The sequence below is a fragment of the Sminthopsis crassicaudata genome, chromosome 6, assembly GCF_048593235.1.
Source record: "Sminthopsis crassicaudata isolate SCR6 chromosome 6, ASM4859323v1, whole genome shotgun sequence".
Lineage (NCBI taxonomy): Eukaryota > Metazoa > Chordata > Mammalia > Dasyuromorphia > Dasyuridae > Sminthopsis > Sminthopsis crassicaudata.
The window spans coordinates 212,168,357-212,183,487 of NC_133622.1; the positions used below are offsets into that span (position 1 = coordinate 212,168,357).

At 35.3% G+C, this 15,131-nt stretch overlaps 1 protein-coding gene and 1 long non-coding RNA gene across 4 annotated transcripts in view; one reads left to right on the forward strand and one right to left on the reverse strand.

Annotated features, from left to right (window-relative positions):
* Window positions 1-15,131, forward strand: part of NELL1 (neural EGFL like 1) — an 855,798-nt gene that overhangs the window by 789,574 nt on the left and 51,093 nt on the right. For 2 of the 3 annotated variants that reach the window (XM_074274304.1, XM_074274303.1), the window contains exon 16: window positions 11,498-11,638. The exons of the other annotated variant lie outside the window; for it this stretch is intronic. In XM_074274304.1, the coding sequence (XP_074130405.1) occupies window positions 11,498-11,638 (141 nt within the window). The remainder of the gene's footprint in view (window positions 1-11,497; window positions 11,639-15,131) is intronic. 3 annotated transcript variants of the gene reach the window in all.
* The window catches only part of LOC141546465 (uncharacterized), a 132,470-nt gene that overhangs the window by 30,283 nt on the left and 87,056 nt on the right, over window positions 1-15,131 (reverse strand). The gene's annotated exons all lie outside the window — the stretch shown is intronic.

The window sequence follows — 15,131 nt, forward strand, 5'->3', positions numbered from 1 at the left end:
TTTCAAAACATTATCAAGAAAAACTATGCTGACATTCTAAAATCAGAAGACAAAATAGAAATCGAAAGAATTCACCAATCATGTCTTGAAAGAGATCTCAAAATAAAAACTACCAGGAATATTTTAGCCAAATTCCAGAACTCCCAGGTCAAGGAAAAAAATATTGCAAGCATACAATTCAAGTATCCAGTCAGAATAACCCAAGATTTAGCAGGTTCTGCATTAAAGTACTGGAGATCTTGGAATATCATATTCTAGAGATCAGTGGAGCTGGGATTGCAACCATGAAATGACTTACCCAGATAAACTGAGTTTAATTCTTTAGAGGAAAAGGTGATCACTCAATGAAAAAGGGGATTTTTAAGCATTAGTGATGAAAAACCAGAATTGAATGGAAAACTTGATTTTCAAATACAAGGTTCTAGAAAAGCATAAGGAAATAATTGGGAAAAGTGATGTCATAAGGACCTTTAAGATTTATCTATTTTAAATTCCTACATGGGAGGATGATACTTGTAACTCATTAGAAAGTCCTCATTATTATGGCAGTTAGAAAGAGTATATAGAGACAGAAGGCATGGGTATAGTTGAATATGAAGGAATAATATCTTTTTTTAAAAATTATGAAATTAAGGGGTGAGAGAATAATGTACTGAAAGAAAGGAAAAGGGAGAGGTGGAATGGTGCAAATTATCTGCCACAAAAAAAAAAAGAGGCAAGAAAAAACAACAGTGGAGGGAAAGAAAAGGATGAGAGAGTGAACCTTACTCTCATCAGAATTGGCTCAAATAACAAATAACATACAAACTTCAATAGTGCTATAGAAACCTATCTTAACCTGTAGGAAAATAAGAGGGGAATAGGATATAGGAAAGGGGAGAGGATAATATAGAAAGGTTTTAATTTTCATTAGGGGGGGGGATCTATATGGTTTTTTTCACCACTAGATTTTTATGGAAATGTTACATTTGGTTTCTCTCTCTCTCTCTCTCTCTCTCTCTCTCAATCTCTCTCAATCTCTCTCAATCTCTCTCAATCTCTCTCAATCTCTCTCAATCTCTCTCAATCTCTCTCTCTCTCTCTCACTCCCTCTCTTTCTCTCTTTTTTTTTGCTGAGGCAATTGGGGTTAAGTGACTTAGCCAGAGTCACATAGCTAGGCAGTGTTAAGTGTCTGAGACTAGATTTGAACTCAGGTCCTCCTAAATTCAGGGCTGGTGCTCTATCCACTACACCATCTAGTTGCCTCTGCATGTGGTTTCTTAATTGTGGGTAAGGATAAAGGAGAGAACCTAGAAGTCAAAAATCTTAAAAAAAAAAATGTTTTGAATGCAACTGGGAAGAAAATATTAAATAAATAAATAAACTGAAAACTAAAAAAGAAAAAGAAATGATGGGGAGGTAAGATAGGAAGAAATAAGAGCAGAGAGAGATGTGAAGAAGGTATGACAGGCTGTATATGTGTTGTGAGTTGAGAAAAGAACTCAGGAGAATTTCATCAAATAATTCTCAGATTAAATTCCTATGGTGGTTGGCTTTTTTTTTTTAATTTACCCTTACCATTTGAGACATGTGACCATTGTCATAGCTCCTACACAGTCAGCACAGTCAACAGCAACGTACCACCATTTTTGTTACTACCTATTCCATTATCCTCATCAACTCTATATAGATTTCACCATTTTCCCAAACATATCCCTTTCACCACCAACTTTGTATGTTATTACATATAAAGAGCCATGGAGATCCTTTCATTTACCTATAAGAAGCAACTCATATGAAGCTACCCTAACTCATTTTTAGTAAAGTGGTCTCTGTAGCTAATGCCCAAGAGCAAAGAACTGGTTATTTAAATTTGTTTCATTATCAGGAGAGTTACCTGAATGAAAACATATGGGTGGGAGATGTCATGTGGCAAATCATAATGTACTTGTTTTTTCTCTGCTTCTGCCAAAAAAAGAAAATCGTAGTCTTCATAAAAATGACTCCAATTCTCAAATGGTCCAGAAACACCTCTTCATATCTGCATGAGAACAGGAACAGGGTGAACAGATGGAGACTTTTTGCTGAGAGTATTGTTGTATCATCCTAAACACCACCTCCCCAGGAAGCCTATTCTGATTCAGTAAAGCAGTATTATATTAATGTTCCAGATTGAATCATAGATTTAGAACAAGAAGATAACTCATAGAGCACCTAGTCCAGCCAATTTCAGAAATGAGGAAATTGAGGTCTAAGAAGACCAAGTAACCATGATGAAAAACACCCTCCATATGTCCTGAAAACTGCAAGTGCAGAATTACCAGCAAACATTATGAGCTAGATAGGTTTATAGAACTATGCCGTCAGAACATGTAGCATTTGAGCATTCTTAATTTTTAATGCAAATTTTTAAATAATTAAATATCTATCCTGTGCAAAGAACGATTCCATTAGTTAAGGATACAAAGACAAAATGAAAAAGAAAAGTTTAGTCATAAGTAAAGCTTCCATTTTCATCACAAATTATGAAATAATTTTTTATTCTTCCTTAAAGGAGTAAAGAATGTGAAATAAATTGAAACTTATTATCTCTTCCTCATCTAATGTCACATACCCTTAACCCATCCTCTTGGAGTACTGGAAGGTTTAATGGCTTGACCATCTCTGGAATTTTTTATACAGAGGTAGGGTAGCCAGAGAGACCGATATAGAGGATTTGCCCTTGTGTACCTGGCACTGTTGGTGCTAATATAAGCAAATATGATATATATTCTAATGGAATGGAAGAATGAGGAGAGCTGGAAAGAATTGTGAGTTGGGGAGAATGTCCATAGATGTGCATCATGGACCCAGGAATTGGAATGGTAGCCTGAGCTAATGCTTACCTCTCTGGGATAAGGGGAGAGGAATATGTTTGTTGCCGGGGTGAAGGTGGTTATAGAATAAAGTCAAGGTGAGACGATAACAGGAGGTTGCACTTGTATAAAATCTCTTGGAGATTTATAACTCACTTAAATGTTGGAGTAGATACTAATGAATTCCCAATTAGTCTAAATGTTCTAATTATTATCTATTTCTGAGGACAGTTGAACATCCAGTTTAGCTTCTGTCTCTGAAGTTAGAGGACTTGGGCTCAAATTCCACCTCTAATATTACTATCTTGATTTTGTCATCTATAAAATGCAGAAGTTGGTCTAATAGCCTTTGAAGTCTCTTTTGACAATAGACGTGATCTGTGATCCATGGTCTATGAAGACAAGTCACTGACAGAGAGCATGCTGTCTTTTTGTTTCTATTCATTCACTGGTCTTAGTTCAGATCTCTATAGTTGTAGCCCATTCTAATATTGACTAATACATTCTGTCCATTATACAGATCTTTTAGGAGGAGGATCATGCTATTTATACAATAGATCCAAGGCCATATCTTTGGCTTCAATCAGGCACATCAAAGATATGCTTCTTTGGAAGCTTGACAATAACTTGATTCTATCTCTTTAAGACAATATTTTTTGGTTCTTGTTTTTCATTTGTTTCCTTCTGCTTGCCAAAGAGCAGAAGGAAATCACTTTTCTGATTCTTTTAAAAAGGTGAACTACAATATTCTGAATTTGATGAACAAGAGCTTTTGTCTCTAGAAAGTTTTCTGTCTCATTAAGACCCTGGATTGTCTGCTATTACCTAACATCAAAGGAAGTTTTTTTTCTGGAAGTTATCTCAGAGTTACAGAAATATGGGGAAGCACTTTAAAGGACTGACATACTTAAATTCTCCATTTTTCACTAGAGTATGAAATTTCTCTTTTATATGTTAGTAAATTGTCCTATTTTTCAAGTCCACAAATACCTCCTTGAGGAATAATGTAGCATATGGGATACTTCAAGGAAAAAAATAGGGACCTATCTACAAAGGACTGGAGCAGTATTTTTTAAAGATCGAATTCAAAACCAGCCTGTGTCCATTCCCTTTCCAAAGGAACTATATGGATTCAGAGATAGATATGTCTTTATTGCTGTGTGTATGTGTATGTATGTGTATGTGTGTGTATATACACACACACACATCCACACAAAGATACATACAATACATATAAAACCTGCTTCAAAACTACCATGATAGGGGCTTCTTAAGCCCAAGAACATCTCAGAGCCAATTAAAATTAAGCAGTGGAATAAGGTGAAACCAAGACAATTATTGCCCACCCATCAGTGACTTTGGCAATGGTATTATACAGAGCTTTTTGTTTGGGATGAGATGATGCTTTCCTCAAGGCCAGCAGAGCAAAGATTATGAGGTCTGACATTACCATGTCTAATAAAACTCATTGTTTAACAAATGCACCGGAACTAAGGGAGTCACTGAAATTAACTGGATACCAAAGAAACTATTCATGGATTCTGAACTATTTTTAAAAGAACTTTTCTATAACCATACTTCAAGTAATAAATAAGAGAAACTTTTCTCTCCAAAGAACTTAATATTTTGAGTATTCCATACTATGGATTTTCCATGTCATTAATTTTGCTCAAAAAATTTCAGTGGCTTCCAATTGCTCATATGATAAAATATGAAAACTTTAACTTACAAGTCTTTTAGAGTTTGGTTCCAGCTATCTTTCCAGGATCACTGAACATTCCCCCCTCAGACAGAATTCTGTGCTCCAATCAAAATGACCTGCTGGTTATTCTGTAAACTCAGCATTCTATCTCCCATCTCTTGATCTTTGCGCAGACTATTCTGTGGGCTAAATGTTCACTGCCTCTTCACTTCTGTAAAGTGAGCTTCCTTTAAAACTAGATCATGTGTCATCTTCTAGGGGATGCCTTTTCTGATCTACCTGTTACTTTGCTTTCAAATTCATTCTCTCCCCGCCTTGCTCTTTCATTATAAAATATTCTAAATATATACCAGAGACAAAACATCTCATAGGAAAGATATAAAGTGACTTACGGGAATCACTTCAGATTCTGCCTGGTGGCTGATTAGAAGATAGCTTTGTGGCATTAAGTCTTGACAAGTACATAGCCTGTCTTTTGTCTCGGTGTTGGAAGGGATCCAGGGATCTCATTAGCCTTTTCAATATCCCTGCCTTTTTTTTTTTTTTTCACCATCTTGGGCATTTTTGGCATTGAACAAATATTAAGTAAAAGCATTCTTTATTATGCATACAACATTGTCTCCAGCTAACATAACTTCTGGAATGAATGTGACTGTGATTGCTTGAAGAACCCAAAATGTCTCTGAGAGAATTTATAACTCAGATTCAAAATATGATACAGTGTTGATGTTATGGCAATGTAGATTGTTGAAAAACCATAAAAATTCTTCAGTTTTCAACAATTTCCAAAATCAAGACGGTATTATTGTATTTATACAATTGAAGATTGAATCTATTTATATTGTACTATACTTGCTAACAATGATATATTTAAACCTTAGTTTGTAAAAATAGAGAAAAAAATAATCAGATCTGTTCGTGTGTCTTATAAATTGTCTAAATTATGATCATCCTCCTCCACAGAAGCTAGTTCTCTACTCTACACTGAGAAATTAAATAAGTGGTCTCTATGTCTTTGGAATGAATTTTTTTTCTCTTCTAACCTGATAAGATTTTACACAAAGACTCACTAAAATGACACCAATATAGTCTTTTAATGCCATTATTATTCAGTTCAGCTAAAATAAAAAATATATATCATAAATTGCAATGGATGCAAAGCAGAGTGGGATTGTGTACACACTGATGAATTTATCAGATTAATATGGGTTCAAATCTTGTCTTTGACACTTGTTAGCTGTGTGATTTTTGAGCACTCTAACCTATATGAACCTCAAGTGACTAAGATTTTAAATTATAGGCAAGTTCTCATCTGTGTGGGTAAAGAGCCTTCCAGTCACATGTTCTTGATGTGAGTAAAGCAGTTTCACTGAAAACTGTAATGTAAGAAGGGAATACACTCTATTAACAGTGAAGAGAATCAAGTCCTACTTATGATTGCCTCCTTTCTTTTTTTTAAATAATAATAATTTTTATTTACCAGATATATGCATGGGTAATTTTACTAACATTGACAATAGCCAAACTTTTGTTCTAATTTTTCCCCTCTTTCCCTCCCCAGATGGCAGATTGACCAATACATGTTAAATATGTTAAAGTATAAATTAAATACAATATATGTATACATGTCCAAACAGTTATTTTGTTGAACAAAAAGAATCAGACTTTGAAATAGTGTATACTTAGCCGGTGAAGGAAATCCAAAATGTAGGCGGACAAAAATAAAGGGATTGGAAATTCTAGTGTAAATAAGGAGTCTACAACAGAAGGTCACTAATTTCCCTTCCAGTTCTCATGTTCTTTGAAAGAGTTGATTGTACAATTTTCCCATTTTTCCTCCAACTAAAGCCTCTTGACTCATCTTTTTAAAAAAATCACTGAATGAAAAGCTTGAGGTGTACTACTAAACAATAGGAGCTATTTGAAAATAAGCATGTCAGCTGGTTATGTTTCTTCTCCATGGGTTTTTCTGAAAAGAATTCAGCTTGAAGAATACTTTGGAAAGTCTATTGATTTTTGTAAAGTTAAAGTTAAAAGGCAGGTAAAATTTTATGTGGATGGAGATCAGATGAAAGAAGTAAATCTATAGATGTAATTCAAATCAACATTGAATTGGCCATTGCAATAGTTATCTATATATTGATACCTACTGTGTTCAAAAGGGAAGAGGGGGCCTTTTGTGAATAGAAAAAAGAAAAGGTCCATGTCATTGAGAAGTATGTAGTTTCAAGGACTGCTTTTGAACTGGGTTGAAGCTATTTTATAATCTTCCATACCAGTTTAAGAAGGCTAAAACATAGTTGGGAATATAATACCAAGTTAGAAAACAAGTGAAGATACTTTTGTCCTAAATGTTTCAACGAACTCTGTTCTGTAACATTAATGAGATTTGGTCACAGGAATTTGAATTCATCCTGTCCAATGTTCTGTATAAAGATAACAAAATTTCCCAGGGGAAAGATAATTTCCCAAAGTCCTTCGGTGTAGCAAAAATATCTCTTAGTAATATCTAGGTAGAAGAACAAAATAGACCATCAAGTCTAGGATGCTATTTCCATAATAGTTTCACTGAAAAAAAAAAAATAGCATGGGATCCAGAGAAAGGGAGAATATGATTTCGATATGGAAAGAAACATGGGAAAGAAGCATTCTAGGAGGAAGTGGAGCATGATCGATAGAAAAACAATGGTCTTGTCAAGGAAAGAATGAGTCACTTGAGTTGGCTGGAGAATAGATTGCAAGAAGAAGGGTAGTAGAGCAAGAAAAGAACACTACAGAATGTAAAGAAGCCAAAAATCAGGCCCTCTCACCAACGTGAATGCTGAGTTTAGAAGTCTGGATTTTATAACATAGACACTGGGGATCATGTCAAGGTTTCTGAGAAACAAAAAGTTACAGGATCATCCCTGAGGGGCTTCTCCCTCCTCCCCAATCAAACTAGCTTAGAGTAGCAAACACACTTTCCAAAGCAGATTAAGTTTGTTCCATCAGACTCGACATGTGAGGGGGAAAAAATCAGTTACAAATTACATTTGCTTTAATGAATGGAAGAGCATGAGCAGCAGGTTGAAATGGTCTTGTGAAGGCAGCTACAATTAGTGTGTCGTTTTGATGTGGAAATTGACTTCTTTTAAAAACTCTGAGGAAAAGGCGGCATGATGGGGGAAGTAAATGCTAAAAGCAATAACCATTGAGTGTGCTTTGGGAGGCAAATAATAAATAAAGATTGAAATAAACCCCTATGTTATCTATCCACTGAGACTAATTGTTCAACTGAAACAGAGTGCAAACTTGGATTTCTGTTTCTAGGTCTGGGATTGTTGACTTGCTTTATTTAAACTGAAGTTTAAAAGACAGTACAAAGGATCAAATTGAAGGGGACAAGGAGAGAGAATTCTTTTTCTAAAGAGAAATTTGGGGATCTACCACCAGAAAGAATAACCTGGGAGGAATGAACACTAAGGAGAGAATTAGGATAACGAGTTTCAGTTCTGAATGAACAACAAATGGTGGGAATTTGGGTCATTTACTTCCTCTTTTTTGGGCCACAGCTTAGATTAGATCTCTTAAGTTTACTCCTAGTTCTAATATTTTTTGGTCTGTTTATTTATTTATTTATTTTTGGCTCAAAGGCCTTTACCAGCTCTAGTATCTTATGTTCAGTGTTCCAACTATCCAGATCCTAAGGTTCCTCTTCTACCTCTAACATTAGGTATCAATATAATTTAGGGTAGAGTGTTTTAGGAAGCTCAACTTCAGGGCATCCTCATGCAGATGCAGATAGCATAATCAGTCATGGGATGAGAGTTGTAGAGTTGGAAGGGGTCTTAGAAGCCATTTAAGGCAATCCCCCATTTTAAAGATGAGGAATACAGAGCCCAGGGTGATTAATTTGTCCAGGATCACATAGCTAGTTGGATTTAGATACTGGATTTGAACCAGCTTCAATCATTATTTCTTCCATTGTTCTTTCTTTCTCCTTGCCTTTCCTATAAAACTAATAGTTTTGGATGAATCCCAAAGGACAAAAGTGACTCATCCATCCTAGCTGAGGAAAAGGTACTTGGTTATCCTTTTGAAATGATCCCAGAACTGCTCTGAACTGCTGGCATTGCCCTGTTTTGATGTCGCTTGTTGCTTTTTCGGGTCCATAGGGCTAACAGAAGTAGCAATCACTTTTTAATTAATATCATGAAAAATATAGCACCTTTATAATCACAACATGATTACCCATAAAATTAATTTGCCGACTTTTAATTATTGTACTCACAAATAAAGCATGAGACTGCAGAGCCAGACAACAGTCAAGTGGCAAGGAGGAATTAGCCAAGGTCGTTCTAGATGCTGAGTGGGATGCTTAAGAAGTTTAAAAGCTCCTATTCAAAATGCCAACTATAGGGAGCAGAAGGCTAAACTGCTTTTCTCAATCATATAGAAGCAAAGGTGCTCCTCTTTGCCCTTCTATTTTTTTTCCCCAGTGAACACATAGATGTGAAAAATATTAAAATGGCTTCTGTTTTTTTTTTCCTTTTTATTCACAATGGAATTAACTCTTTTGTTGCCTTATGTCACATAAGAAATTAGTCGACCTTTTCTATCGTCCAGCTCATTTAGGAACAGAAATAAAGGGAATTAAAATTGTTTTGCTGCAAGGTGCCCATTCTTGCTCCCAAACTCCAAGGAAATTTCTATCAAGTAATGGTTACCTTCCAAGCCACAAAATGTCAAAATGTCAGATCTGAGAAATGAAATGTTAAACTACAGATCATTGAATGTTGGTGCTTGAAGGGTGCTTATGATGGTTATGATGGTGCTAGATGTTGCCAGATCAGAGTAGATATTCTTAGAGCTAGAAGGAATCTTAACAAAACATAATGCAACCCAGCTATTTAGGAATAATAAGATAAGGGAAAAGCCATTTAAAGAAGTTAAATGATATACCCAAATAGGTATGGTTGGGGGACTGAAGTTGACTAAGAGACACAAGTTTCTTGACAATTTCAATCAGGTACCCTGCCACTTGTGGGTTCCAATTGTGTCCATTTAGATTTTTAATGGATAATCGATTCTTAGCACTGTTTTACTAAGTGAAGATCTGAGAGTTTCTTCTTTAGGAATTTTCAAGATCAAATATCTTCTTTATTTTTTTTTTCATTTTTTCCTTAGTATTTTATCTTTCCAATTATATGTAAAGATAGTTTTCAACATTCGTTTTGGTAAGATTTTGAGTTCCAAATTTTTTCTTCCTTCTTTAATCTCCCTCTTCCCCAAGACAGAAAGCAATGTAGATCTCTTATATTCTTGAGAGAATTTGAATACAATTCTATTTGGAAGTATAGGAATGTCTTTTCTGTGCTGTCTACACCTTTGACAATATAGGTAGATATATATATGTAATTGATACAAATAATTTTACATAAATAAAATTATTTCTATAGACATACCCATCTAAACATTATATTCATGTATATACATATTCATGTGTGTGTATAGATAGTCAGAGAACTGCTTCTCATAATCAAATGGAAACTCCTGGATTGAAACTTGGGTACATATATATTCTGTGCTTTCTCTTAGAATGTTTAAGGAATAAAACTTTCCAGATATTCAACTCTGGATTAATCAATTCATGAGTTATTGGTATTTATGAATGTAAGCACAGATAAGAACAGAATGCTGGATTTGGGGTCAGGAAGACCCCCGAGTTCAAATCCAGGCTACAATTTACTAGCTGTGTAATCTAGTTTACCTCAGTTTGCTAATCTGTAAAATGAAGTTGATAACAGCACTCACATCCTAGGGTGGTTCTTAGGATCTGATGAGATAACACAAATAAAGTCCTTGACTAACCTTAGAGCATTTTATGAATGCTAGCAATTACCATTACATAAATTAGAAGCTGCATGATATAGATTAAAGCGGATAAGACCTAAATTCAAATCTCATCTGGACACAAATTAACTATGTTATTTTTTATGAGATAAATTAAATTCTGAGGAGCTTTCTACAATTAGAAACTGTGTATGAGCCATTTATCTATATTGGTTTAAAGGGGCCTTCTTTACCAATGAAATCCCACATATATTCTTACCCTAAAAGTACTTCTAATATAAGTGATATTTTATGATTCATAAATCACTTACGGGTCTTATAGATTTCTCATTATTATTGTCATTAACTCATTCATATTTTACATGCCTATTATGTACAGAATACTGTGCTCAGACATAATAAAACATAATATCTATTCATCAATGTGGTTAAGATCCAGTGGGGGAAATAAAACATATACACATTTTTAAAAGAAGCATAACAGCTGTATCTGTGAAATTATCCACATATGGAATATAAGGAAGCTCTCTCTGAGGCAACCAATTCAGACCAATGTTATATAGTCATAACCTGCCTGATCCTTTGTTTCTCTAACCATAAAATGATGGGAAATGACCTCTGGATGTCCCTGGAGCAAAAGGTTAAGTATATTGTCCAGGAGCACAGAGCAAATATATGTCAAGAAACAGGGACTGAGCCTAGATATTCTTGACTTTCAGGCCAGCTCCTATCAACTTTTCATGATTAACTCTGAGAAAAACAAACCAAACCAAACTAAAAACACAGCATTAAACTTTCCAGGTTAGATTATAAAAGCAAAAAACAATTAAATCACATGAGGAAGAAAGCATTTCTGGGAGATGTGGGAGTAGCAAGGCTCCCAAAAAAGGCTTTTTAACCTATCTGAACTAGGCCTTATGACCATTAATTGTCTTGCACAGAAATACATAAAATAATTTTCTACCATTTATTTGGATTCTATGTAAATGGGAATCTACAGTACTTATGTCTTCCATCTTAGTCATTTTAATTGATAATATGATTTAAGAATTTTTTTAAGCATCAGTTGAAATATTAGTGTCAAAGGAAATTAATTCCCTGGCTGGTTTGTTTTTTTCTCTGAGGCAGATATTGATGAATGTACAGAGGGAATCATTGAGTGCCACAACCATTCTCGCTGTGTTAACCTGCCAGGGTGGTACCACTGTGAGTGCAGAAGCGGTTTCCATGACAATGGAACTTATTCACTTTCCGGAGAATCCTGTATTGGTAAGCACCTTTCCTCCAAGGATTTTTTCTCTTTACCCTGATCATGTCAGACTAGGTGGCTTATTTTGCTACCTTTCTTGATGAAAATGTTAACAGCATAATCAATAATGAGAGAGTCAGAATAATACTGTAGAAAAGTACTGGCTGGGCCAGATGGAAGTTCAAATTACATTTCTGAAACCTCCTATCTATATGAACTTGGGCAAGTCACTTAACTTTCCTGAATTTATTTTCCTCAACTATAAAAGGAGAGAATTGTATTAGATGGTCTCTGACATCCCTTTCAGTTCTAAATCTATAAGCCTGTGATGTAGGCGGCTTGCTATTATGAATGGATGGATCCCTGGATCAGAAAACCTGAATTCAAATTCTTCAGATTCTTTTTAGCTAGGAGTAAGTAAGCAAATTATGCCACATTTTAGAGCTTCAGGTAAAACATGGATAATGGTAATTGCACTATATTCCATCTGAGTGGAGTGGAAAGAATGTTTGATCTGGGGCAGAGCAGAGGAACTGTGTGTGAATACAAATGCAAATGACCATTTGTAGACAGTGGGCAATTCAATGAATCTTTGGGGAGCTTCATTTTTTTTTTTCTCTGTAAGATGAAGCAGTTGGAGGAGGGGACCTCTAGGTTCTCCTTGGCTCTTAATCTGTAAACCAGTGGTCCTAAAGAGTTAGCTACCTAACAACTTAACACCAAACCTTTAAGATGCCCAGATTCCCCTGACTATTTTTAGAGTCAACAATTTAAACCCAAGTTTTCCAGACTGCATGCTCTGAACTCTTAGCACCATACTGTTTTATCTATAGGATGAGAAGAATGCTTTTATAATGTAGATAATAGGGTTGTTGCAAGGAAAGCTTTTGCAAACTCTGGATGAGTTGTCATAGAATTTAGAATGAAAATAAGGAAGGTGAATGGAAAACAAAAGGTTGTCTCACTCTCTGGCATTTGTCTTGGAGACTCACAGGCAGGTGTGATACAATATTATTACTACTACCATTTTTTCACTGTGCCGACTGTGCAAACAAGTCATGGTTTATCACGGACCCCAAACTACTAAAAACTTAGTTCGATGAAAACATGGTTGCCATTTATTTCATGTCCCATGAAAACAACTTGTAGTAGCACAGACCAATTTCAAGGAGTTTGAGATAGCCAAACCAGCATCAATAATGTCAACAGCACCCTTTAATCCTTGGGCTTTTCTTCTACTCCTTCAAGAGGAAAACATGATGAAGGGATGAATCCTTTCAACATTGAGCAGTAAAGGGATAAAGGCTGCTCTCTCCAACTATACACCATGCTGCCTCTTACAATTGTGTGAAAATCAGAGTTGTTAATTATTATTTGATTCATTTGTTGTATGTTATAAGCATTTCTTAAAATTCATGGAATGACTGGGGGGGTGGAGAAGAGGAAGGAGGATCTAGTTAAGACAGTACTCCAGGGAGCTAGGATTTTGTCTATATAGGAAAATACTCTATCATTGAGATAGGTTATATCCTATATGTAACTTAGGAAATTGATTAAAGCACATGGAGATTTTATTGAGCTATTATCAGAATGATATACTGAGCCCAAGTATTCCAGAGTCTACACCCAATATGTCAGGCAATGTACCATATCAAGTCTGAATTAGTAAGGAGAACTTTGGGTTCCAGTCTCGCTTCTGTAGGACACTGGCTGTCACCATGGACAAATTAATGGAATGTTCAGATCAAGCAAGGGCTAATTCAAAAGCATTGTAGCATCTGGTCTAAATGTCTTAGGATGTGATACTGAGAGCATAGTAAGTATTATGATGACTGGTAATCTCTAGAGTTTCATCACGTGGGGTGATTTGGGAAGGCTTAGGGCAACTAGGTGGTACAATGTATAGAGTGCTGAGCCTAAAGTTAGGAAGTCTCATCTTCCTGAATTCAAATCTGGCCTCAGACACTTACTAGTGAATTAGTTTTATGGCTCTGAATAAGTCATTTAACCCTATCTGCTTCAGCTTTCTCATCTGTAAAATGAACTGGAGAGTATCTGCCAAGAAAAACCAAATGGGGTCACAAAAATTCAGACATGACAGAACAACAATAGAAGAGGTTTAAGGCTGGGATTTCAGGGGGGAGCCCAACACGATCCTTGAAATATAATTTAGTAAAAATAAATAAATATAAGACAGACTAACAAGTGCCTTTCCACGCACTGGCAACAATTTTCTGTGTGACTTTAACCAAGTCAATCTATTTTCTTTCTTTGTTTCTTTAGTTTTTCCATTTTTCTAAGAAGGAGATAACACAATACTTTTCTACTTCCCTCTCAGAATTGTTCTGAAAATAAATTGTTTATACTACCAATAAAAGCCCTTTAATAAAACATAAAGCTCTCCAAAAACACCATTTTCTATAAGATTGTATTTTGAGGATTTAGATTTTTTTCATTTTAAAAAAGGAATATAACAAACAAAAATAAAGCCAATTGCATTGGATTATTGTTTTAATATTCTGATTAATAAAGGATAACCTCTGAAACAACTGAAAAAGACCCAATCCTTTTTTTCCTTTGTCCCTGAAATCAGACTGATGGTATGGTCCTATCAGGAAGGGAAGTACAGAGTTAGCAATTAAAATGAATGTCTGCTACCAGGTTAACCATGACCCATCTTCAGGGTAATCTCTGAATAATTGCTACAAATAATGATATAAATGAAATATTTAACAATGAGATTTATGCATTTTATGCCACATTTCTGTGACAGTACTAAGTAAGTCCTATAAGTAAGTGTCCTAAGGCAGGGATTCTTTAACTTTTTTCCTCTTTGTCCAAATTTTTATAATCCCCACATTGTTACACACAGTTTAAGAAGCTTTATCCTAACTGACTTTCTATTCTATCCCCCTCCTTTTATACTAGAAGAACTTTAGCCTGAGTAGATTAGGTTGACTGAGGTCATCCAGGGAGTATGTATCAGAGACAGGATTAGCACTCAGGTCTTTGACTCAGCTCTTTCCTTCTGTCTATCATGATGACACTTTTTGCTAGACTCCCTAATTATTTGTTAAAATGGAGGGCTTTTATGTAATCGAGGGAGGTTTGTTAATGGATGAGGATAATTTTATCCCAAATGATACTATCCTCTAGCCATAGCTAGATTGCTTCAGAAAAGTATTTTCAGTGCCTGTATGCTCATATTCTCTGGGCTTACAAGAGATAGTCAGTCTAAAGGCTCTTAGGCTGTTCTCCTTGCCGATGCTATAAGCTTGCAGAGCTCGTAGAATAGTCCTACTGCCTCCCAATTCACAATTGACCTAGGAATGTGGAAAAAAAAAAAAAAAAGAACATAGAATATTACTCTGAAATAAAAATCTAGAAATTACAGCTCGCTTTTCATCCCTCATTCTATTTTCAGAAAAAAAAAAAAAAAAAGCCTTAGTTCCTATTAGTCCATCTCATTCCTTAGACTCAGATGATGGATTGTAAGCCATCACAAAACACACA